This window comes from Pristis pectinata, chromosome 1 (genome assembly GCF_009764475.1).
Source record: "Pristis pectinata isolate sPriPec2 chromosome 1, sPriPec2.1.pri, whole genome shotgun sequence".
Taxonomy (NCBI): Eukaryota; Metazoa; Chordata; class Chondrichthyes; order Rhinopristiformes; family Pristidae; genus Pristis; species Pristis pectinata.
Genome location: NC_067405.1, coordinates 37891011 through 37918516, shown reverse-complemented (window position 1 = coordinate 37918516; position 27506 = coordinate 37891011). Strand labels below are relative to the sequence as shown.

The window sequence follows — 27506 nt, the reverse complement described above, 5'->3', positions numbered from 1 at the left end:
GTACTTATCCAAATGCCTCTTAAATGTTGCAATTGTACCCACTTCAACCACTTCCTCTGGCAGCTCATTCCAGTACTCACTACCCTCATGTGTAAAGAAGTTACCTCTCAGGTGACTTTTAAATCACTCCCCTCTTATCTTGTAACTGTGCCCTCTAGTTTTGACTGATGAAGGCCAGCATGCTAAACGCCTTCTTCACCACCCAGTCTACTTGCGCGGCCACTGTCAGCGAACTGTGCACTTGTACTCCCAGGTCCCCCGTTCCACAACATTTGTCAGTGCCCTGCCATTCACTGTACAAGTCCTACCCTTGTTTGAATGTCCAAAATGCATCACCTCACACTTATCTAAGTCAAAATGCATTTGCTATTCCTCAGTCCAACTCCCAAACTGATCTCTTTGCAATTCGTTGTAACCTGCTTCAATATCAACAAGACCCCCTAATTTCGTATCATCAGCAAACTTAATAATCGTGCCGTGTACATTCATATCTAAATCATTTACATACATAATGAAGAACAGAGGTCCCAACAAAAACCCTCTGGGGCACCCCACTAGTCGCAGGCCTCCAGTCAGAGTATCAATCTTCAACCATTACCCTCTGCTTCCTATCATTGAGCCAATTCTGAATTCACCTCGCTAGCTCCTCCTGAATCCCACGCGACTTAACCTTCCAGATCAGCATGTCATGTGGGACCGTGTCAAAGGCCTTGCTAAAGCCCATCTAGACAACATCCACTGCCCTACCTTCATCTATCCCTTAGTTACATAGAATGTAGAACACTACAGCACAGTATAGGCCCTTCAGCCCAAAATGTTGTGCTGACATTTATCCTGCTCTAAGATCTATCTAACCTTTCCCTCCCACATAGCCCCCTATTTTTCTATCATTCATGTGTCTATCTAAGAGTCTCTTATATGTCCCTAGTGTATCTGCCCCCACAACCTCTGAAGGCAGTACGTTCCACGCACCCACCACTCTCTGTGTAAAAAAACTTACCCCTGACATCCCCCTCATACCTTCCTCCAATCACCTTAAAATTATGCTCCCTCATGTTAGCCATTGTCACACTGGGAAAAAGTCTCTGACTGTCCACTCGATCCATGCCTCTTATCATCTTGTACACCTCTATCAAGTCACCTCTCATCCTCCTTCTCACCTCTTCGAAAAACTCCAAAAGATTTGTCAGACATAACCTTCCATGCAGAACCGTGCTATTTCTGATAAGGCCTCGACTATCCAAGTGATGGTAGATCTTGTCCCTCAGAATTCCCTCCAGTAACTTCCCTACAACTGAAGTCAGGCTCTCCGGCCTGTAGTTCCCTGGCCTGTCCTAGCTATCCTTCTTGAACAATGGAACAACATTAGCCGCCCTCCAGTCTTCTGGAACTTCCCCAGTGGCTAACGATGAAGCAAATATCTACAAGGGCCTCTGCAATCTCTTCCCTGGCCTCCCATAAGTTTCAAGGGTGCACGTGGTCAGGTCCTGGGGATTTGCCCACCCTAATGTGCTTCAAGACTGAAAATATATCCTTCCTCGTAATAAATGTATAATCCAAGACCTCACTACTTATTACCCTAATTTCTTTGGCATCCATGATTTTCTCCTTAGTAAACACTGAGGAGAAATAGACATTAAAAATCTCAGCCATCTCCTGCAGCTCCACACATAGGCAGCCCTGATGGTTTTTTTAAAAAGGACCTAATCTCTCCCTAGTCATCCTTTTACTGTTAATATAACTGAAGAACCTCTCGGGATTATCTTTAACCCTGCCTGCCAAATCCACCTCATACCTTCTTTTTGCCCTCCTAATTTCCCTCTTCAGCCTGGTCTTAAATTTTTTATATTCGTTGAGGGATTCACTTGTACCCAGCTGCCCAAACAAGATGTATGCTTCCTTCTTTATCCTGACCAGCCAGGTTCCCTGAACTTGGTATGTCTACCTTTCACCCAAACAGGAACATGCTGCCCCTGAACTCTTGATATGACCCTTTTAAAAGCCTCCCATGTACCAACTGTTCCTTTGCCTTTAAACAGAGTCACCCAGTCGACCCCAGCTAGAGCCTACCTAATGCCCTCAAAGTTGGCCCTGCTCCAGTTCAGGACTTTAACCTGTGGACCTGTTCTACCTTTTTCCATAACTATTTTAAAACTAATAGAATTGTGGTCACTGGACCCAAAGTGCTCCCCAACTGCTACTTCAGTTACTTGGCCTGCTTCGTTCCCTAAGAGGAGGTCCAGGATGGGTCCTTCCCAAGTAGGTTCCTCTATATATTGCGTGAGGAAACTGTCTTGGACGTACTGCACAATTTCTGCCCTATCCAGGCCCTTTGCATTCTGGGTGGCCCAGTTGATACCGGGAAAATTGAAATCTCCCACTAGCACTTCTCTATTACTCTCACAACTACATGTAATTTCTCGACACATCTGCTCCTCAAGTTCCTGCTGACTATTGCGGGGTCTATAATATAGCCCTACCAAGGTAACTATCGCCTTCTTATTTCTAAGTTTTATCCAAATGACCTCGTTAGATGATCCCTCAAGAATATTCTCTCTAAGCACTGTTGTTATGTGCTCCCTTATCAAAAAGGCAACACCCCCTCCACTCTTACCTGTTACTCTGCCACACCTAAAGCATCAGTATCCGGGAACATTGAGCTGCCAGTCCTGTTCTTTTTCTCAGCCACGTTTCTATTATGGCCACAATATCCCAGTCCCTAGAGGCAATCAATGCCCTCCATTCATCCGGTTTACCTGTTCAGCTAAGTGCATTGAAATAGATGCAATTTAAAGCAGTGGTCCTATCTGCCCTTTTACTGTAAACAGGCTATCTTGATTGCTTGGCTTACACCCTTTGGTTGCTGCACGTACCTCTGTCTTCTCACTGACTTCGCTCTCTTCAGTCCCACGCCCCTGCCAATCTAGTTTAAACCTTCCCTGGTAGCAAAAGCAAATTTCGCCTCTACCCCAAGAGATCCCAATGATACAAGAACCTGAATCCCTGCCTCCTCCACCAGCTCTTCAGCCACTCATTCATCTGGCCTATCTTTCTATTCCTGGACTCACTAGCACATGACACCAGCAGTAATCCGGAGGTCACTACCCTCGAGATCCTGCATTTTAATTTCTTACCTAACTCCCTGTACTCATTCTGCAGGACCCCATCCCTTGTTCTGCCTATGTTGTTTATACCAACATGTACAATGACCTCTGTCTGTTCGACCACCCCCCCACCCCCCGCCCCCCCCCGGAGAATTTTCTGCAGCTGCTCAGAGACATCCTTGACCCTGGCACCCGGGAGGCAACACATCATCCTGGCATCTCCCCTGCAGCCACAGAATCTCCTGTCTGCCCCCCTCACTATTGAGTCTCCTATCACTATCGCCCTGTCTGACTGTATGCTTTCCTTCCGAGTCTCCGAGCCAGTCACAGTACCAGAGACCTGACTACTGCTGCTAGCCCCTGAAAGAAATCTCCCTCAATAGTATCCAAAGTAGTTAGTTAAGGGAATGGCCACAGGGGAGCCCTGCACTGACTGCCTACTGCCCTTATTTCTCCTGGTGGTCACTCATCCATCTGAAGCCTGTACTTTGGGTGTGACCACCTCACTAAAGCTCTCATCTATGAATCCCTCAGCTTCTTGGATGATCCTGAGTACAACAAACTGCACCTCCAGTTCCTCTTTGTGCCACACTTGGTTAAAAATTGCTTTGATGTTGGGACAATTGCTTTCACATCACCTCGTCAATTCAGCACTTTGGTTCATGTTTCAATCAAAGCTATAAAGAAGTCTGGAGATGAGTGGGTTTTAGTGAAATCTGAACTAAGTATTAGTGACCAGGTGATTTGGAAGTAAATTCCACTTACTGCCAATGACAACATATTCCATCACTTTGCTGACAATTGAGATTGTCTGAGGGTTAATTCGTTCAGTGGACTCATCCTGTTTTTTTGTGGATAGGACATACCCTGGCAATATTCACATCGTCAGGTAGATGCCTATATTGTAACTGTCTGAAACCATTTGGCTAGAGAGGCAGCTGGTTCTGGAACTCATCCCAGAGAATTATAGAAAGTCAAGGCACAAAAGGAAGTCATTTAGAACATTGTGTCCACATCAACTAAAAATTGGTACTTAGGCTACTTGAACTTCCCAGCTTTTGATCTGTATCCCTTGGATCACCACTCTTCAAAAGCTCATTCAAGAACATTTTGTTAAAATGTTACGTGGGTTTCTGAATCCGCCACCATTGATAGCAGTGAGTTCATGAAAATAGTCACTCTGGGTGAAACAAATTTTCCTTTGTTACTCCTAATCCTTCTACCAAATATCTTAGCTTGATTATCTGGTCAATGACCTCTCTATCAAGGCAAATAACTCTTTTCTGTTCACCCTATCTCAATCCTTCAAAGTTGTACATTCCCCACAATCCTTTGTTCCAAAAAAAAATACACTGGCGTAGTAAGTGTCTCCTCATGAATATAATTTTCTGGCCATAACAACATCCTCACAATACTCCACTGCATCATCTCTGATGTTATTACATCCTTCCAGAATTGGAAACAATATTCCAGATGTGCCCTAATTAGTGCTCAATGCAGTTCTAGAATGATGCCCCTGCTCTTATACTTGAATTAAAGCAAACATCCTTCATGTCTTCTGAACCATCTGATACCCTCAGAGGTTTTTGGTCATGCACTTGAAGATCCCAGTGCCCCTCTATATTTCTTATATCCTGACATTTATCATTATTCCCTTGCGTTGTTTGCCTCCAAAATGCATTAGCTCACACTTTAGACTGAATTGAATTTGCCACTTTTCACATTCACTAACCATCCATTGGCATCTTCCTTCAGCCTAAAACCTGCTTCATCACAGCCAACTACACTGCTAATTTTAACATTATTAAAAAATTTCACAATCTCAGCACCTTTATATGTATCCAGATCATATACCCAAAAGTAATGGATCTAGTATTTAGCTCTGTAGAACCCCACTGCATTCACTCTTACAGTTCACTGCCATTCACCATTACCCTTTGGTTATCCCACTGAGCTCACTTTTAATTCAAATTACCATCTTGAATGGAATTTTATTTCACTAATCATGTTGCCATGTAGGACTTTGCTAAGCGAAGTTCATGACAATATCAAAATTGGTCCTCCTCTTTATCCCCACAAAAAAATTCATGAAGCTCATTCAGCAAATCTACATTGACTGTCCTTAATTAATCTGTTGCTCCTCAAATTTTAATTGATGCCATTCCTCACAATTTTTTCCAATAACTGTTACTCTACCAATGTTATACTGACTGGCCTGTAGCTGCTATATTTTTATTTTAAACACAGTAGTACATCAGCAACCTTCCAGTTTTCCACCGCTCCAAGTTTAGACAAAGCACTGGAAAGTGATAGAGCTGACTGCATTTCCCCCCTTGCTGCCTATCCAGGCCTACAATTGACAGTATTCATCAGACTAGATCGATGAAATAACCAGATTAGTGGAGTTACTCAGCAATCACAGAACTATTGATCTCAACTGCCCATACATCAATCACTCCGGTCCTCCACAGTACTGCTGAGCTCAGTGCTGGACTGGCATTTTCAGATGTTCACAACATCGGGATAGATTTCCTTCCAGCCTGTCAGATTAGCATCAAGTATGACATGGACCCATGACCTCCAGTGGACAGTCTGCACATGCCAAAGCTTCCCTTATTTGTTTTAGATTCACTATCTACAAAAGCGGTCTTCAAATGGCAACACCTGGGGCAAGAGTTAGCAAAGTTAAGATCCAGGTAAGATCCAACAGCCAGTTAAATGATACTTGGAAGTGGCCACCTACTCACCTTCTCCTGTAATTGTAGGACTATGTAAACTGCATCAAAGCAAGCTATTCATTGAAAGTACCAACATGAGTACGGCAGTGGTGAAGAGGCAGTACCTTGGGGGAAGGATTGCATCAGGTAGCAAGTTTGAGAGCCTAGAATGAGATATTTAAATACAATTTACTCTAATATAAAGATCAATGCCAGTTCCAGTACTGAAGAGGATCCAAGGCATGGAGAGAACAGCAAAGAAGGTGCGAGTAGGAAAGTGGAAAGAGGCGTGGGAAAAGGAGAGAAGGGGGAAGAAAGAGCAGAAGAGAAATGTGAATAGGGGAGAACAGAGGCGGGTGCAGTACATAGGCCAATACAGCATAGTAACAGGCCCTTCGGCTCACAAAGTTGTGCTGAACTAATTAAACTAGTAATTAAAAACCTAACTAAACTAATCCCTTCTGGCTACACAAATCCACATCCCTCCACTTTCTGCATATTCATGTACCTATCTAAGAGCCTCCTAAATGCCTCTGTTGTATTTGCCTCCACCACCACCCCTGGCAGTGCATTCCAGGCACTCACCACTCTCCGTGTAGAATAAAACTTGTTCTGCACATCTCCTTTGAACTTTCCCCTTCTCACCTTAAATGCATGCCCTCTGGTATTATAGACATTCTGACCCCGGAAAGAGGATACTGGCTTTCTCCTCTGTCTATGCCCCTCATAAACTTATAAATTTCTATCAGCCTCCACTGCTCCAGAGAAAACAACCCAAATTTGTCCAACCTGTCCTCATAGCACACGTCCTTTAATCCAGGAAGCATCCTGGTAAACCTCACCTGCACCCTCTCCAAAGCCTCCACATCCTTCTGATAATGGGGCAACCAGAATTTAATGTAATACTTTGGATGTGGCCTAATCAGAGTTTTATAAAGCTGCAACATAACTTCCTGACCCTTGAACTTAGTGCTTTGACTAATAAAGGCAAGCATGCCATACACCTTCTTTACTACCCTATCAACTTGTGCAGCCACTTTCAGGGAGCTATGGACTTGGATCCCAGGATCCATCTGTACATCAGCACTGTTAAGAGTCCTGCCATTAACTGTGTACTGTCCCTTCACAATGATCTCCCAAAGTGCTACACTTCACACTTGGCCAGATTCAACTATCTGCCATTGCTCTGCCCATATCTGCAACTGATCTATATCCCACTGTAATCCTTTGGCAATCTTCAACACTATCCACAATGCCACCAACCTTTGTATCGTCTGAGAACTTGCTAACCAACACAACCACGTTTTTCATCCAAGTCATTTATATATATCACACACAGTAGCAGAAAGTGGGAGAAGAAAGAGTAGACTGAAAAGGGATAGAAACAAATACAAAATTAACAGGGAAAATAACAATTGCTGGGTGAGGAAAAGGTTGAAAATTATTGAGTTTAATTTTCAATGCAGTTGATTATTATTACATTGTTATTTGGTAATCATGGATCTTGGTTTATGCAGTCTCATCATGTGGATTATTGACTGAAGTATGCATTGGCAGACAGCGCTGATCCTCAGATTCCATAAAACACCATCTTGGTTCTGAATTCTCAGAAAATGCACAACAAAATGACTTTGCTGCACAAAACATCAATCATAATGCTCAAGATAATTAATAATTATTAAATAGGGGCTGTGTGAAAGGCAAGGATCTGCCTGTTAAAAATTGTTAGTTGTTGTTTGATATGTCCAGCTCTAGTTCTGATGAAGGTGCCCAAATAATAAAGGATACCTTATTTCTCTTTTTGGTAGAAATTCCCTTTGTTCCACCCATTGTCCTCTACCACCTCTGCTATCTTGACCAGCTGGTTTTCTCTCTTTCTCAGTTCTGATGTAGGGTATCAGACCTGAAACGTTAACTGTTTCTCTTTGCAGAGACGCTGCCTAACCTGCCGAGTTTCTCCAGCATTTCCTGTTTTTATTTTAGATTTCCAGTGTCTGCAGTTTTTTAAATTTTCTTAAACTACTTCAACACTTTCTATATTTATTAACACTTTATTCCTTGATATTTTGCAACTCCTATTGAGAATCAGCTGATTTCCTTCTTCAGTCATCAGTTAACATTCTTCAGCAAGGACCAGGTAATAAGCATGGTGACACTCCACACTGATGGCCCAGAATTATGGTTGTTTTGTTCCCTCTCAAACCTGGGTTGATGGAAAAGTGGCTTCTACACAGGGTGCAATCCAATTGAGGGGGCAGGTTCTACTGGCCCTCTAAATGCACCTCAATAGCAGGACGGACTGACCCCAAAAACCTGCAAGCAGCCCACCAATTTTCCTGCTCTCTGATGACCACTGACCCCTCTGTGTTTTCCTCACACACACCTCATACTGCTTCTTCAAAACAAAATTTTCCTGAACTGAAAGGTAATAACGATCACTTTTGTGTTATTTAGTGTCAGATTGGAAACTCAACAGGGCACTTCCAGGTGCAAGTCACCCTTATGTTCTTTTGAACTATTGCAAAGGAAATAGAACCAAATTGCCCGGGAAAACACTATTAGTATTTACTTCCAGAACAATTAGGTCTTCACAATGCAAAGACAAATTCTGAACCTGACAGGTAATACCTTACTTATCTTTCGACCTGCCGGCATCATCCCCAACACTGCTCTGAACTCTCCTCACCAACCTCCGATGTTGCTGCTGACCTGTCAAGGCCCATCCTTTGATTCTTGCACTATTCCAATCCACCCCCAACCACATGACCCTCCAATTTCCTGCACCTCAGGCTCTTATCGCACATCCTCTGATTCCCTGATACCCAGATCCTGATTTCCCAATCCTAATGCCCATCCCTACTGCTGTGGTCTTGAAAACCCTAACTCCCAACCATGCAATACAGCAAGGTATACAATGGAAACCTTTCCCATCTGTCACATAGCGCATTGCTGCCCATGATCATTAACAAATCATTGGCACGTCCTGCTGTGTCCTCCCCAATTCTTGATCATGTTTCCTCAAATGTAAACATAACTGTAGGGAGTCCCTTGGGGTCCAACAAAGTAAATCCTCTTGTTTTAAGCTCCTGTGTCCTGTAACTCTTATTCTAAGTTGAAATCACCAGAACTCCAGAAATATCTAAGCTCCGCCTGAGAACATGTTACACCTTCTTTCCAACCCTCTCCAATCCCACCAGCAAAGAGAGGCTAGACTGGATCCAATCTCAACATCCGAAACCTACCCTTCATTTCCAAAAATGTACCACACAGATTTAGTTGTATCAAAGGTCTTTGGCCAAGCTCAACTGTAGTTTGCAATGGGGAATGTGTGACTGAAAGTCTTTGGCACCCTGCCACATAAACCATCTAGTGCACCAATATAAATTATGCCATGACTTTAAAATATTATAACTATAAAATGTTTTCTAAAAAAATGCAAGACTTGTTTATGTAATTTATAGTTTCCCCGAGAAAAGAATATGCCAACTGATTTTTGCAAATTACCACAATGAATAAGAAATCATTATTATTTTTCTGCAATCTTGTCGCTCTTGTCTGCAACTCAGCTCCAACTTTTTGAAGTTATCCTGCAATTCTGAAGGGCCATTCTCATACCAATACTGTTGTGGATAGATACATCTGCAACAGGTGAAATGGAGAAGATGAGATCAACTCAGATTATCCCTCATGTTGGTTCACTCATCTTTTGCGATTTTTGTAACAACTATTCTGTTCAGGATTTGACCAGGTCAGTCAGTGGTGGTGATGCTCAGCCACTCCTGGTGATGAACATTGAAATCCCAAACCAAAGTACATTCTTTGCCCTTGCTAGTCTCAGTACTTCTTACCAAATGTTTTTTGCCTCGGAAAAATACTGATTCATCACTGCCATTGCAGCAGAATCTTTTAGCTATCTGTACCTTTATTCATTTTGCCTCACTCTTCTTGAGTACTGTAATTTTCCCATAATGCCGATGAATACATAGAGAGTTGTGACTTAGTTACACTTTCAGTTTCCCTCCCCCTCCCTTTGGTCAAAATGATAGCAGTTACTGATATTTTAGTTCTACCTTTTCTTCAACAACCTACAAGTAACACAGGATAATAAAATGTAAAAATAGTCATCTGTAAACTGAATAGCACTCGTAAAGGCACAGTATTGGAGCAGTGCATAGTAGGCCAAAAACATTCCGTTCAATTGTTGCACATGAGGCTGAAGTATAATAGGTAAATTGTGATCTTTTTAATTTGTAAATATTTAGCATCAATACCTCTATGAATTAATGCAAAGTCATAAGACTTGCTTAAAGAATAGCCTTTTCTGACATCTAATTTGCCTGTTTATGCTTGAGAGGCAGCCACCGAAGAATTGTGCTGCCAGTCATGTGCTGCCAGTCATGAAATGGAAATGAAAGCAGCAACTTGAGTTCATCAAGAGATGATGGTATGTGGTCATCAGCAGAAAGTTTCTTTGCCTGTTTGGCCTAATGCCTTGATGGGATTGGGAGTCAAGGTTTTGGTCTGCCGTGGTCATTTCTTTTCTGTCTATATACCACTGCGCTGCCACCTCAGTGTAGATTTCTTGCTTGTAGGTCAGAACAAACCCAAAAATTTTAATGAAGGGGTCTGGATAATTGATGTAAAATATGATTCTCTGAGCATAACCATATAAGGGTGCTGTTTGACTCTTCCAGTTTAGACACCAGTCCCCAGGTATTCACGAGAGGATTTTTCACGGCCAACTGGGCTCATAACTACCTTGAAGTGTCTGAGTCTGATACTATCCATAGAATCATAGAATAGTTACAGGTCAAAAAGAACCTAATAGAGCCATTTGTTATGTGCCAACTCCATATAGGGCAACTACATCAGTCCCATCCCTTCACCATTCGCTGCAGCTCTGAAAATTATTTTGCCTCAGAAAAATGAGAAACAACAGCCACAGATGAAACACACCAGAATACTTCACAGAAACAATGTCACACACTATCTATTGCAAGCATTAGGGACATCTACTCTGCAAAAATTAACTGAAGAAGCACACAAAATAATATTTGAAGCAAACAGCATGAGTAAGGAACAGCAAGTGGTCTCACATGTTATCAACAACATGGCAGGACTCCTGTCCTATCAATCTCTGGGACTGATATTATCAAGTGAAAGCATACAAAATAAAATTGCTTTTTAAATACTTTGATTTCATTTGAGAATACATTCAAGGCCCTGCAATGTATCGTAGCAGATATATGGAAGTGCACAAATCCTGGCTGTAGTGATGTAAAATAGTTTTGTCACTTTGTAATTTACCAGAGAATCTGGTCCTCTGGTAGTGGAATCCTTTTAGGAAGATCTCAAACAAACTTGTGGATTTTTTTTCAGAATATTCTAACTGGTACTGTGGACATCTTGGCAATTGACATCCACAAGATCTTCTTAGATTGCTTATCTATGCTAAGAGACTGACTATACAAAATCCGGTTAGATTTTCCATTCCTTAGACACATCATGTTTTCTGTTTCCATGTAAATCCCTTCAAATGCTAAAAGACTAGGCAGGGGGAGCTGGCATTGAAGCAGGAAGCTGATCGCAGGGAGTTACATCATGCGTTCTAAGATTAAAACTAAGGTAAAAAGCATCAAAGTTCAAATAGTTACTAAAACTTCAGATTTTCCACAGCTGCAAGGGCTGTGTCATGAAACTGCAAAGAGATATTTAGGTCATCACAGTGCCATTCACTGGGCTGATTGCTCCAATGGAAAGCACTTAATTAGAGAACAAATGATTCAACTGCCAAGATGAAAAAGAAAAAAAAATTGGGACAGTAAAACAATAATTTATAACAGCTCAGCCACTTAAATCAATAAATGTGTGGAACAACAAAATGATATCTCAAAATGCTGCTGGCAACTATGAGTGAGACATCATTCTTTAATTTGTCAAATGAGGAACCTATTGTGGTATCGTAGATAAAGTATAGTTGTCACCATTCATTTCACTTCCATTTTCTGTGTTTCGATGTACATGTGACTAATAAATAAATATCTTATCTTCTGATGTTTATCTGGTACCCAGTCCTAAATGAGCCAAAATTATCTCCATTTAAATGTTGGGAAGATCAAAGCCATTTTCTGCCCCTGTCACAAATTCAATTTTCTCTGCATTGATTATAACCCTCTCCCTGTTCAATATCTCCAGCTTAACCTGTGTATTTGCAACCTTTTTATCTTATCAGAGCCCATGCAGGATGAACTTCCAAATAATGTTACAATAATACAAAGCACCTTGTTTTGTTTTACCATGCAACTGGAAGGTGAAGCAAACACTTGACTCCATCCTCTCGCAGGCAAAAGCAATGAGCTTCAATCAGACCATTCAAAATCTTGGCATTGAATATGACTAAGAAAACTTGCAATCATATGTCATATTTAACATTCCTCAATACTGCCCTGTCTAAGCTCATCTACATCTGAAACCTTCAATCATGTGCCAGTTGCCTCTAACTTGACTATTCCAATACTCACATCTTCCACCCTAAACCTAACTCACACTATTCACATCATCTAAAACTCTGGTGCTTGCCAATCAACGTGACTTTCTAATTTGCTATACTTCAACTGCAAACATTCTGTATTCCTCTAAGTCTAACCTCTAATGCACTTTATTCCGTTACGTCTTGGATCCAAGCTGTAGCATTTCCTCTTTCGCTTACAATGTCCTGATAACGTAACTCTGGGTAAGTTTTCGGTCACCTGACTTAATAATTCCTTCCTTAGCTCAGTGTCAGTTTTGCTGATTGGACTTTTACCATGAATATATTGATGCCACAAACATTTTATTTGAAAATTGAACAGTGATGCCAATATTGCATCTGAGGCGTACTGAATGTTGTGCCCAATAGCTCACTTCCTCAATCCTTGAAAGAAAATGATACCTTTTGAAAACAGCAAAAAAATGGAAACAAGATCAAATTAAATATGGAGACAGAAGAGGATAGAGAAAACAAAATAGAGCAGATTAGCAATTACAGGAAAAACAGAAAAAGTAAGAGAAATATTAAAAGGAATAAGCAGAACAGGAGTTCATTGCCATCCAGAAATTGTACCTAGAATCATCATATTGCTTTATTGAATGTCAGTAGTAAAAGAGTGCAAAAAATGGGAAGTGGGGTTCCACAAGGATTGATGCTGATATCACTATTGTTCACCACTTACATATATAATTTGAACTGGGAAATACAAAGCCTCCATGGACTATTCACATAACATCATGGATCTTTATATAGGCCTCTAACAATGAATTTCATGTCAGGACCATAAATGATGATATTGCCAGGATACTCACAATGTTAATTTCCAGCTCTAAATGTCTGCAGCAAGTTTAATTATTGACAAGGAAATGGTCCAGTAATTTGGAGGCAATTGAAATAAGGAATCTCTCTTTTATTCTATAAACAATTAGATTTTCATTAAATTATTGATAGAGAGAAACCTTACTGGACCCTTCCAATGATACAACTTCCCAGCAATTTATCTTTCATCTTCAAGCCAGTAACAAAATAAAGTTTTTCCAAAGGTACTTTTTCAGTGGTTTAAATAGACATCCTAGTTTTGTGACCTCACATAGAGTTGGGTGTAAACTAGAAAACTATGATACATTATTTTCATAAAATATCAAAAGAATGGTAAAATACACTGATAGACAAAATATATTGAAATTGGATATGTATGAGTTTTGATACATCTGATCAAAATGTTGCAAGCATATTGGAATCCTGGGTTGGTATTTGATGAAAGATAAATACCAAAAGAATATTTTGGTGCATTTATGGATAGATATACTTCATTAAATGCTCTCAACACTCCCACTGCAGAGCTGGACAAGAGAAAGAGAATCACAAACCTAAATAAGGTCTTTAAAAAAAGATAAGCATCTTTAAAAGAAAGCAGCATCCCTTCCTATTGGAATGCAAAACCAATGAAAATGCAACAATACCATGGGACAACAAATCTGTTAAATCCTCTTCAACAACTATCAAGGCAAACTAAGTAATAGTTGTGAAGTTGATCTCTGTTGGCTTAGCAAACGAGGATATTCCTATCTGGAACCTTTGTTATTAAAATACAGAAAATAAAAAGTGGCTCCTTCATTTGCTACTAAGCCATGTTGTGGATAAAAAAGGGTGATCAAAAATGTTGCTTTAATTTTGTATTAAACTGACACATGCATATTATCTATTTCTGTCGGACTTCTAAACATTAGGTTTAATTGAGATTTGTGAAAATAAATCACACTTGAGGCAGATCACACAGACCAAGGGTCAGAGAGAGACCACTTGGGAAATAGTGATCATCTTATCATAAGATTTAGACAATTAATGGAGGATGGCAAAGAGCAATCGAGAGTACAAGCTCTTAATTGGAGAGGGCTAATTTTAATGGGATGAGAGGGAATCTGGCTAGGGTGAAGTGAAACCAAAGATTAGCAGGTAAAGCTGTAACAGAAAAATGGGTGACCTTTCAAGAGGTGGTTCAAGTACAGCTCCCATAAGGAGCTAAGATGCAGGAACCAAAAACAGAGCTCCCTTAATGACAAAGTAGATGGAGCATATGATGAAACGAAAGGGTGGATAATGCATGTCAACTGAATCATTCAGTTGAGAGCCAGGTTGAATATAATAAGCTGAGAGGAGAGGTGATAACTAAAGTAAGACAGGCAAAGAGGGAATATTAGAATCTCACGACATTTAAAATAAAAAATAACAATGCAAAAGTTTTCTGTAGACATGTAAATAGTAAGCAGGTTGAAAGGTTCAATGTTGAAATAAGGTACAAAAATAACAGGGTTGTTGTCATAAGTGACTTCAACTTCCCTAATATTGATTGGCACCACCTTAGTGCAAAAGGTTTAGATGAGGCAGAATTTGTTAGGTGTGTCCAGGAAAGATTCCTGACAGAGTACGTGGACAGGCTTACTACAGGAGAGGCCATAATGGATCTAGTACTAGGCAATGAACCCGGTCAGGTGACACACCTCTCAGTGGGCAAGCATTTCTGAAATAGTGACCACAACTCCCTGACCTTTACTATAGCCATGGATAAGGATAGCATCAGATGATATGGGAAAGTTTTTAATTGGGGGAGGGCTCATTATGATGGTATTAGGCAGAAACTTGGGAGCATAAATTGGAAACAGATGTTCCCAGGGAAACACACAGCAGAAATGTGGAGGTTGTTAGGGATCACTTGCATGGGGTTCTGAAATAGGTCTGTCCCACTGAGACAGGGAAAGGATGGTAGGTTGACAAGAGAGGTGGAACATTTAGTGAAGAGGAAGAAGGAAGCATACTTAGGTTTAGGAAGCAAAAATTAGACAGGGCTCTTGAGAATTATAAGGTAGCCAGAAAAGAGCTTAAGAAGGGACTTAAGTGAGCTAGAAGGGGACATGAGAAGACCTTGGCGAGTAGGATTAAGGAAAACCCCAAGGTGTTCTACACGTATGTGAAAAACAGGAAGGTGACTAGAGTGAGGGTAGGACTGCTCAAGGATAAAGGGGGAAAGATGTGCCTGGAGGTGGGGGAGGTCCTTAATGAATACTTTGCTTCAGTATTCACCAGGGACAGGGACTTTGACGAATGTGAGGTCAGCATAGAACAGGCTAATGTGCTGGAGCACATCGAGATTAAGAAAGTGATAGTGTTGGAGCTTCTGAAAAACCTTAGGATAGATAAGTCCTTAGGATATACCCCAGGTTACTATGGGAAGCAAGGGAAGAGACTGCAGGGGCATTGACAATGATCTTTGCTTTCTCCCTGGCTACAGGAGTGGTACCAAAGGATTGAAGGATGGCAAATGTTGTTCAAGAAAGGTAATAGGGATAATCCTGGGAATTATAGACCAGTGAGTCTTGCGTCAGTGGTGGGAAAACTACTGGAGAGGATTCTTAGGGACAGGATTTACAAGCATTTGGAGAAGCATAGTCTTATTAGAGATAGTTAGCATTGCTTTGTGAGGGGCAGGTCATGCCTTACGAGCCTAATTGAGTTTTTCAAGGAGGTGACAAAACAACTTGATAAGAGTGGTGGATGTGGTGTATGTGGATTTTAGTAACACATTTGGTAAGTTCCCCAGGGTAGGCTCATCCAGAAAGTCATGAGGCATGGGGTCCATGGTAACTTGGCTGCATGGATTTGGAACCGGCTTGCCCACAGAAGGCAGAGGGTGGTAGTAGATGAAGCGTATTCTGCCTAGAGGTTGGTGACTAGTGATATGCTGCAGGGATCTGTTCTGGGACCCCTGCTCTTTGTGACTTTTATAAAGACTTGGATGAGGTAATGGAGGCAGGGGCAGTTAGTAAGTTTGCAGATGACACAAAGGTTGGAGGTGTTGTGGATACTGCAGAAGGTTGTAGTAAGTTATAACGGGATATAGACAGGATGCAGAGTTGGGCAGAGAAGTGGCTGATGGCGTTCAGTCCGGAAAAGTGTGAAGTGATACACTTTGGAAGATCGAACTTGAAGGCAGAGTACAAGGTTAATGGCAGGATTCTAAGCAGTGTGGAGGAACAGAGGGACCTTGGGGTCCCAGTCCATAGATTCCTCAAAGTTGCTATGCAAGTTGATAGGGTTAAGAAGGTGTAAGGTGTGCTGGCCTTCATTAGTTGGGAAAATGAGATCAAGAGCCACGAGGTAATGTTGCAGCTCTACAAAACTCTGGTTAGACCACACTTGGAGTATTGTGTTCAGTTCTGGTCGCCTCATTATAGGAAGGATGTGGGAGCTTTAGAGAGGGTGCAGAGGATATTTACCAGGATGCTGCCTGGATTAGAGAACATGTCTTATGAGGAAAGGTTGAGCAAGCTAGGGCTTTTCTCTTTGGAGTGACTGAGAATGAGAGGCGACTTGATAGATGTATAAGATTACGAGAGACATAGATGGAGTGGACAGCCAGTACCTTTTTCCAAGGTGGCAATGGCCAATACCAGAGGACATCCGTTCAAGATGAGTGGAGGAAAGTTTAGGAAATACGTCAAAGGTTTTTTTTTAATTACACAGATTAGTGGGTGCCTGGAACGCACTGCCAGGGGTGGAGGTAGAGGCTGATACAATGGGAACATATATAAAAACTCTTAGATAGGCACATGGATGTAAGAAAAATGGAGGGTTATGGGCCGTATAGGAGGGAAGGGTTAGATTGATCGTGGAGTTGGTTAATATAGGTTGGTACAACATCGTGGTTTGAAGGGCCCGGAATGTGCTGCGCTATTCTGTTCTAAATGAGCCAATTAAGAACCAAAAAGGTGAATACTGATGAATAGGAAGTGGGAAAAGGATTGGCTATGTTTAAAGTAACTAAGTCACCTGCACTGGATGACATGCAGGATGGGTTGGTAAGGGAAGTAGGGTTGGCTATTGAAGGCCTTGTCGTAACCTTTGAGTTTTCCTTTGGTTCAGATGACTGGAAAATGACAAACATGATAACCTGGTTCAGAAGGGGCTTTAAGGATATGACTGGCAACTACAGGCTATTCAGTTTTTGAAATTTCTTATTTATTCACTTCTATTTATTCATTTATGGGATGTGGGTATCATTGGCACTTATTGTGTATCCTTAGTTGCCCTTGGGAAGGTTGTGATGATCAACCCTCTTAATGCAAACATTCTTAATGTAATCCTAGTCATCAGGAAATTTGGACCAGACACTGCTAAATAAGAAAAAATTACTCTTGCTGGTTTTCAAATAATTATGAAAAGTAATTAAGCAGAAGCTGTTATAGCCTCCAGCAATATTGCTGTATAGGGTGTTCCAGAATGGAAGCCCAGCAAAGATCAAGGAATAGCAAATCACTTCCAAGTTGGTATGATTCATGACTTGGAGGGGAACCTAAGATTTGCCTGCTGCCCCTATACATCTTGGTATTGGAATTCAAGACTTTAGGAGATACTGTTGGAGTAAGTTAAGCAAGTACTTTTTAGATGATATGTCTCCTGGTGTTCAGGTAGTGGAGGAAGTGAATGTTTGGATGGGGTGCCAATTAAGCAGGCAGCTTTGACCTTGATGGTGTTAAGACTCTTAAGTATTGTTATGGCTGTGTTTATCCAGGCAAGTGAAATATTCCAGCATACTCCTGATCGTGCCTTGGTGGTGGAAAGACTTTGGGTTATCAGGAGGCGAGTCACTCACAATAGGTGACCTAACCTATTGGTGCTTGTAGCCAAAGTACTTATGTGGTTGGTCAATGGTGACCATCTCTTCCTCATCCCCAAGGATATTGATTGTGGGGGGGGTCTCAGATTCAGTAATAGTAATGGCACTAACTGTTTAAAAATACATAGTTAAACTCTATTTTGTTTGACGTGCCATTGCCTAACATTTATGTGAGACAAATTACTTGCCACCTATCAGACGTCCATGTCTAAATTTTGTCTAGGCACTGGTCTATGTCCAGGTCTTGCAGCACACAGGCAAGAAAAGTTTAATTTTCTGAGGATCTAAACTTAGGTTGTGGCAAAGCTCTTAGAACAATTATCAGGGAATAAGTAATAGGCATTTGAAAAAGTTTAAATTAATAAAAAGGAGAACCAGCACTGACTTGTTAGCTCAATCATGTTTAATTAACTTGGTTCAATTTCTTGATAAAGTAACAGAAATTTGACAGAAGAAATATAGTAGATATCATCAATGTGGATTTTGAGAAGGCATTTGACAAAGTTCCACATAAGGGTTAGTGGCAGCATGGATAAAAGTTTGGCATCAAGATAAAGCAGAGTTTCATGGTTTTTCAGACTGTGGCATTCCATAGGGGTTAGTTCTTGAGACACTACTTTTTTTTAAAGTGTATATTAATTACTGTGATATAGGATTACAGGCTAAAATTTCAAAGTTGCAGATGGCATTAAACTCAAGGTGTGGTAAACAGTAAGCATAGTTATGGACCACAAGAGTACAAAGGCTAGCAGAATGTACAGGTAAGTGGCAGATGGAATTTAACAGAGAAGTTTGAAGTGTTACATTTTGGCAGAAAGAATAAGAAATTGGATTTTAATCATCAATAGTGCATCATGTGGCCATTGCATGTCATTGAGTCCCTTAAGAATTATCAGGGTGCTTTTTCCTATTTTGGTGCTTTAAAATGTGGCATGTGCAATATCAAATGGCAGCGGCTTGTACGGAATGTGAAAAGCTGCCATGGAGAGAAGGGAAAGTACAGGGAGCCTTCATTATATCGGGTCCCAACCCACACCTCCCATCATCCACCCTGCAATGATCATGCCCATACATTTTTTCCCATGTCCCACGTGATCCCAATCTACACTTGGTCTCTGGATTATAAAGCCTGCAGAGGTCAGAAGCCCTGATCTATGCAGTTAAAACCTACTGGAATCAGAAATAAAGAAAGCACTTATCTGCTGATCATTGTTACACCACATGTTGGGACTGTTTAAGATTAATGTCCCAGTATAGACATTTTAATTTATGATTAGCAATTGATAAATGATTGGCTCCTCATTGCATGTACCACCAAGCTCAAGGACAGCTTCTATCCTGCTGTTATAAGACTATTGAAAGGTTCCCTAGTATGATGAGGTGGACTCTTGACATCATAATCTACTTCATTATGACCCGTGCACCTTATTGTCTACCTGTACTGCACTCTCTCTGTAGCTGTTACACTTCATTCTGCATTCTGTTATGGTTTTACCTTGTACTACCTCAATGCACTGTGTAATGAATTGATCTGTATGAACAGTATGCAAGACAAGTTTTTCACTGTACCTTGGTACATGTAACAATAATAAACTAATTTCAACTATTGGACTGTGAATGAAACACATGTCATAGATTACATGCTTTTACACAATTTAAAACAATTCAAGATTAAATCAACCTCCTACATATTGATGACATCATCTTGTGCATGAACAACATCAAGGAAATGACACCTAGATTAGGGTGGTCATAAGTGCCCAGTCCAAAGTCCCAATGGGTGGAAGTTCAGCAGAAAATTAGCACCATCCAAAACATTTGTGGTTTAAGCAAATAAATGGACACAGTGGGTCCAATTTCCAGACAATGAAACTCTAAAAGGCACAGTTTGATAGGATGTTTAGCAGCTGAAGGCCCATGGAATATTTGTGCATAAATCTTTGACAGGGCACATTGAAACACTGGTAGGTAAAGCTTATGGTATCTTGATCCTCACAAACAGAGGCCTAGAGTGCCAAAGCATAGTGGTTGTGTTAGACATGTATCAAACATGATTCTCAGTGCAGGGCCTTGACCCAAACGTCAACTATCTCTCTGCTTCCATAGATGCTGTGTGTCCTGCTGAGTTCCTCTAACTATTTGTTTTTTCTCCAGATTCCAGCATCTGCAGTCTTTTGTGTCTCTTGATAAAACACTGATTAGATCACAACTAGAGTATTGTGCCCAATTTTAATCAGAACTCCTTAGAAAGGACGTGAGCTACATAGAGAGGATGTAAAAGAGATTTACTAGCATGGATCAGGGATTTCTGCTATGTTTAGACTTGAGAATATGGGATCATCCAAAGGAAGCAACATGGGCTCATTGGTCAAATCGCTTCTTCCTTCTGTGCTGTTACAATTTTATAGTATGAAAGTTATCTAATATGCACAAATATTATTGTGGCATTTTATAGAACATTATAATAGTGAATGGATTTTAAAAATCTTCATGAGCTGAGAAGTATATTGTGACCTCCTGGATTATGAAAAGATCTGTGCAAGGACAACATTGTCTATTTCTTTTTTGTTTTTCCACAGTATTTTCAAGACACAGTACATTATACAAATAATTGCATTGATCAAAAGGTACAGTGCCATTTTGCGACAAAAAAGTTTTGGAAGACACTCTCAATCAACAACATGGAAATATATATATGGAACATTTCACAATCTCAGCGCATCCCAAATTGCATCAAAGCCAATGAATTGCTTTGAGCTGGTCATTATTGTAATATAACAAAAAGAAAATTAATACTTATACAGCAGAGAATCATAAATACCAATAAAATACAATATTACATCTGTTGTTTGAGGGATAAATTCTGGTGAAAACGTCAGAAAAAATAGACTTCCTCTTTTCTGAAAACAGCAATGGAATCTTATGTATAAAAACATCAATTCTGTTTCCCTTTCCATTGACACTGCCTGATCTACTGAGAGTTTTTGCATTTTGTTTTTATTTTGGATTTCCAGCATTTGCAATGTTTTGATTTTCATGGAAACCATTATATCAATTTGAGACCACCTTGTTTTAATACTCATCCAAAGGATAATACTTCTGATAGACAGCATTCCTCAGCATTATAGTGAAGTGTCAGCCTAGTTAATTTTTTCAAGCCTGAGACTGGCACTAACATGTAATCTTGATGGTAACGATGGAAGAGGCTTTCAGATAGAGTGCTAAATGGGACTGATACTTAGAGCATCCAAGTGACAGTCAAATTCAAGCTTTATTAGCTTTCTCTTAGCACACTGGTGCCCCACAAGGCTGCGTCCTCAGCCCTCTACTCTACTCCCTATACACTCGTGACTGTGTGGCCAGATTCTGCTGTAACTCCATCTACAAGTTTGCAGATGATACCACTGTTGAAGGCTGTATCTCAAACAGCAATGAGGCGGAGTACAGGAAGGAGATAGAGAGCTTAGTGGAATGGTGTCATGACAACAACCTTTCCCTCAATGTCAACAAAACAAAAGAGCTGGTCATTGACTTCAGGAAGGGGAGCGGTGCACATGCTCCTGTCTACATCAATGGCGCTAAGGTTGAGAGGGTTGAGAGCTTCATTCCTGGGAGTGAACATTACCAACAGCCTGTCCCAGTCAAATCACGTAGATGCCATGGTCAAGAAAGCTCACCAGCGCCTCTACTTCCTCAGGAGGCTAAAGAAAGTTGGTTTGTCCCCTTTGACTCTCACCAACTTTCACCGATGCACCATAGAAAGCATCCTATCTGATGTATCATTGCTTGGTATGGCAACTGCTCTTCCCAGGACCGCAAGAAACTGCAGAGAGTTGTGGACACAGCCCAGCGCATCATGGACACCAGCCTCCCCTCCTTGGACTCTGTCTTTACCTCTCGTTGTTTTGGAGTAGCAGCCAGCATAATCAAAGACCCCACCCACCCAGGACATTCTCTCTTCTCTCCTCTTCCATCGGGTAGAAGATACAGGAGCCTGAGGGCACATACCACCAGACTTAAGGACAGCTTCTACCCCACTGTGATAAGACTATTGAACGGTTCCCTTATACAATGAGATGGACTATGACTTCACGATCTACCTTGTTGTGACCGTGCACCTCATTGCACTGCACTTTACTCTGTACTGTTATTGTTTTTACCTGCACTACATCAATGCACTCTGTACTAACTCAATGTAACTGCACTGTATAATGAATTGATCTGTACGATTGGTATGCAAGACAAGTTTTTCACTGTACCTCGGTACAAGTGACAATAATAAACCAATACCAAACTGGAAGTGCCAGATGTGGGGCCCAAAGAAAACTAATGCTCCACAAAAATCTTTTATTTCAATTTTGGAGATAATAATTTAAGGACTTCTGACATTTGGGGAAAAAAGGATTAATATAAAATTCTTCCTTTTTTTAAAAAAAGAAATCGCAAGGGATGAGAAATGAAAGACACCAGTAAATAATCTCCAGTAATCTGCTCAAAACAACTATTAGGAAGACAGAAAGTAAGCCAACTACTTAAAAATGTAATCTTCCCAGTTACTGGAATTTGGCAAAACAAAAATTAATTGCAGATGATACTTCTTTCATATTTTTTTTAAGTGACAAGAGTATCCAAATCCAGAATCAAATTGACACACATATGAATACATATACCTCTCCCTGGCAACTCCCTAAAATTGAACGAGACTGTCACAACATTGGTGTCACATTTCATCCAGAGATGAGCTGTTGATTGCAAGTCCTGCTGTAATTAAGACTACCCATTTCCACCTCGTTAGTGCCATCTAACTCTGCTCCTTCTTCAGCTCCGCTGCCGCTATAACCCTCATCCACACCTTTGTTACTTCCCGACTTGTCTATTTCAATACACTCTTGGCTTCCCTCCCTCACTGAACCTTAAATAAAACTCTATTGTCTGTATCCTAACCCTTTACCCATCAGTCCTATGCCTACAGAGCTACACAGGCTGTTGGTTAAGCAATAGCTCAGTGTTAAAATTTTCATGCTTGTTTTCAAAACCCTTCTTTTTCTCTCTATAATCTGCTTCAGTGCCATAATGCTCCAGGTTATCTGCATATTTACCATCTTTGACTTTAGAATCTACAACTATTTTCATCTACAAACTTGATGCCCTATGATCTGGAATGAAGACCCTGAAAATCCCTTTCTTTTCAACTCTTTTCACATTATAATGTTCCATAAAGCCTTGCTTTTTGAGCAAGCTTTTGATCATCTGTCCTTATGGTTGTTTTCATGGCTTACAGTCAAACTCTGTCTGATGAGACCTCTCTGTAAAGTGTTTTGGGATGTGTCACTACATGAAAGGCATGAGATAAATACACAGTACTGTTGATTGTTTAGAATATTCAAGTCACCCCAGTCTGAACTGTGCTCATTCCCCATATTCTAACACAGCTGTGAGCTGAAAAGAATGGCTAGAAGCAATGTGCCTATTTTGCAGCTTGTCAACTCTATTTCTTTTTGTAACACTAGCAGATAATTTCAGATTGCTCCATATGTAAGCAAGCACTAGATTTATGCAGTTATCCATTTATTAATGTATTCCTTTTGATAAACTACGGCACACATTGCAACAGGTATAATTGTTTAGGCAGGACCAATATAACCATCAATTTAGGTTTCCTGTAGATTAATAACTCAGTGATAAATATTATTCACAAGTTCGATAATATTCTTGGCAACATGGAATTTTGTATCTGGATACTACCAATAGTGTTTAAATGATAAACAAGAATAAATTGCCATTTAACTGAAAAAAGCAAATTGCAATAGAGACCAAACACAAGTAAAATGTAACCGTTCAATTAAATGTTTCAGAAACAAAATGCACTCTTTTTACTACATTCCTGTTATTAGCACACTCTTCCAAGTGTCTAGATGGCTTGAAAACATTAACACTGCTGTTCTGTTGAAATTAAACTAAAATGGAACTGCAAAATTCTTTCAGAAAATCTAGCCACCATCTCAGCAAATTAAAGACAAGGACTACTTTATAATGCTATGAATTTTGTCTAATTTTACAAATATGCAAATAAGAGGATCTAAAAGAAGTTATCCACCCACTCTGAATTCAGAGTACATTATCACATTCTGCAATTATCACATCCACAGCAAAAATCCACCCATAACTGCAAATTAAATGTATTAAGCAAAATGTGGAAGAATTTCGGCATTTCTAACTACTTTTAAATTATCTACCTTTCCTTATGACTAAGATGATCCACAAAATATTACACATTAAAGCATGTAAATAAACATAAATTTATAACCAGAGTTGTGAAAAGATGTTGGCCTGGTTACTGTTCTAAGAATTCCGCTGCTGGGAACATGACAAGACTTCCTTTGATGAGTGTGCTTGAGCTCCTGCAACTTCCTTCTCAGTCATTTCCTTAATTTAAAAAAAAATCCCCAGCTCAAAGAAATACTTGCTTCATTTTTCAAAGATAGATTGTTAAAACATTCACTCACCAATTCACTAAGCAGCAGAACTAAAGCAAAAGCCTTTGTATTACCTTTTTAGCTTGCTGTACACGATGAGAGCGAGGGCCAAACCCCATCTGTGGCACAGACAGCAGCATCTTTACAGTCCTTGGTGTCACACAATCAAGTCGCACAAGAGAGATTATGTTGCACAGGAAGCAAGGCTCAAACAGTGAATCTACAAATCAGCCAATTTGTGGGGGAACACCACATAACTCTGCTGTGCACAGAGAGTCACTGGCAGATCGGTAGGCCTGAGTTTTGGGAGGAGTCTGAAAACCACAGGGCAGAGGGAGGAGGCAAACTGAGATCATACTGATGAATGAATGGCATTCTGCCTCAGGCGGAATCAAGCAAATTGCTTCTGCAGAAGTGATACAAAAAAAGAGTCATTGGTATTTTTCTTGCTGAAAACAATTATGAACAATTTTCTTGTATCAAACCTCTTAGCAGGGAAATTTTAAAGATTAAACTACAACCTAATCAGTACGAAACTAACAAACAAAATGATTATGCACTAAAATTGTATCTGTGTAAAATAAATGAATGACAGATATAGGATACTGTTTTTAAACATTGGAAAAGTTAATGTTCCAGTATAGTATTTAGATGTCTGATGCACTCTTAAAAAGATTGGTCTTTTGAACAGTATATGTATAACTAGTAAATGTAAAGATATAAAACACGTAGCAAAAAACAAACTGCACGAGGAACTTGGCAGATCAAGCATCTGTGGGAGCAAAGGAATGGTCAATGATTCGGGTCTAGCCCTGCATCATCGACTGAGAGTGTAAAGGGGAGATAGCCAGTATAAAGAGGTGAAAGGGAGGGGCGAGACAGGGGCTAGCAGGGGGTGGGTGTAGCCCATTGAGGAGGGAGATCGAGCCAGGTTGTGGGGGGAGGGAAGTTGGGAGTCAGTAGCTGGTGGGTGATAGGAAAGGACGGATAACAAGAGAGAAAAGGGAGCTGAGGGGGAGGGGAAGGAGGGAGAGAGGGCTGAGGGGGAGGACGGAGACACAAGAAGCAGCAGATGCTGGAATCTGATAAGTAAGTGGAATCAGATGAGGGAGGGACAGTGGGTAAGAGGAATGATGCTGGGTGATGGGGGGCAGGGTTGGAAAAAGGAGGATGAGAGAATCTGGGTGGATCAGAAAGAGAGAGAAAGGATCACAATGGGTGTAGGTTACCTAAACATGGAAAATTTAATTTTTAAATTTCATACCATTGTATTGTAGACTACCCAGGCAGAATATGAGATGTTGTAATTCATATCCCATCCTGATGCAGGGTCTTGACCCAAAATGTTGACAATTCCTTTCCTCCCACAAATGCTGTTCAACTGCTAAGTTCCACAAACAGATTGATTATTGCTGCACTGATCACCTTCCATACTTTTCTCACTCTCCTTATCTGCCTCTAACAATCAGCCATCAGCCAATGACTTCACCCCTTACCCCCCCCCCCCTCATCTGGTTACACTCAAGGCCTACCAACCCCTCCCTCACCCTTTCTTTTCACCTTTTTATACTGGCTGTCTCCCTTCTATACTCTCAGTCCTGATGCATGGTCACAACCTGAAACGCTGACCATCCCTTTGCCTTCACAGATGTTGCCTGACCAGCTGAGTTCCTCCAGCAGTTTGTTTTTGCTCTAGATTAGAGCATCTGCTGTCACTTACGTCCCATATAAAAAATATAGTTTAAGATTAAATTTAGTTGGAAAGGAGTTTAAATTTACAATGCAACAAGAATTTGAATGCGCAGCATTTTTATCCACTAGGCTACAAGAACATTCAAAGTGAACTGTTCGGGTGAGTATTTTACACAAACATATGCAAATATGAGAGTGAAACTTTGCATTGATTCATTTGTTGCAGATCAGGATGTGGTCAGAACATGGTCAGGCATGCCATGATGGCCTGAATACTGATAACATTTGTCTACTTCAAAAAGAATATAGGAATGCTATTCAACTCCTCAAGTGCATTCTAGCATTCAATTATTGCAGATATGTACCTCAGATTCATTTACTTTCATTTGTTCCATTTCTCCCGACACTGTTGTCCAGTAGAAGAAAAATTAATTTCAGCGTTGAAAATTTTGAATTTAACCAGTGTTCAATTTTGTGAGTAGGTTCTCCATTTCCATACTCTTTGTTTGAAAAAGTGTTTCCTGTTTTTTTTAAATTATTTAGTTTTAAGACTTCCCTTCTTCCAGAATTACCCAGCAAAGGAAACATTTTCCTTAATCCTTTTAAAATCTTCATTAATTGACAAGCAACATTCTAAACTCAAGGGAATAGAAAGTGTCTGCACCCTACCCTCATAATCTGATCTAACTCCAAAATTTCCAGGAAAATATACTGAGCCAAATGTTAGAACATCTTTCTTAAAGTTGATACAATTTGCAAAACCACTGATAATAAAGGACAGGATCAGGCAGTGAAGAGATCTTACCTCAGAACATCAAGGATAGAATCAATTAGGGCAGAGCTAAGAACGGGCAGTATGTAGCAGTTGCAATACAGGGCATAGTATAAATGAGGAAATTAGTGGTATATTATACAACGGTAATAGATTAATCACAGGTGACTTTGGAGTGGACAAGCTAAATTAGTAATAATTGTGTGGAGGACAAATGCATGGCATGCATTCATGTTAGGGGGAGAGAAATGAGGCTACAGGCTACTTTGGATCTAGTATTATGAACTGAGAAACAGGTTCCACAGATTGAAAGATAGCATCTCTACTATTTAAGAAAAGAGGGAGACAATGGGAAACTATAGATTAGTTTACCTGACATGAACAGTATGGAAAATGATTAATAACAGTCTGTTATTAAGAAAATGGAAGCCGAGCAGTTAGAAAATAGTAATAGGACTGGACAAAGTCAACAAGGGTTTGCGAAAATGAAATCAAGTTTGACAAATGTTTTGGAGATCTTGAGGTTATAACAAGCTGAGTAC

The 27506-nt window shown here is 40.4% G+C and overlaps 1 protein-coding gene across 3 annotated transcripts in view; it reads right to left on the bottom strand.

The window, feature by feature from the left end:
- rbms1a (RNA binding motif, single stranded interacting protein 1a) overlaps positions 1-24800 on the bottom strand; it is a 151089-nt gene extending 126289 nt beyond the window's left edge. For all 3 annotated transcript variants that reach the window (XM_052023536.1, XM_052023544.1, XM_052023563.1), the window contains exon 1: positions 24575-24800. In XM_052023536.1, coding sequence (XP_051879496.1) covers positions 24575-24640 — 66 coding nt within the window. In that variant the 5' untranslated portion in view covers positions 24641-24800. The remainder of the gene's footprint in view (positions 1-24574) is intronic.
- Between the last annotated feature and the right edge of the window lie 2706 nt (positions 24801-27506).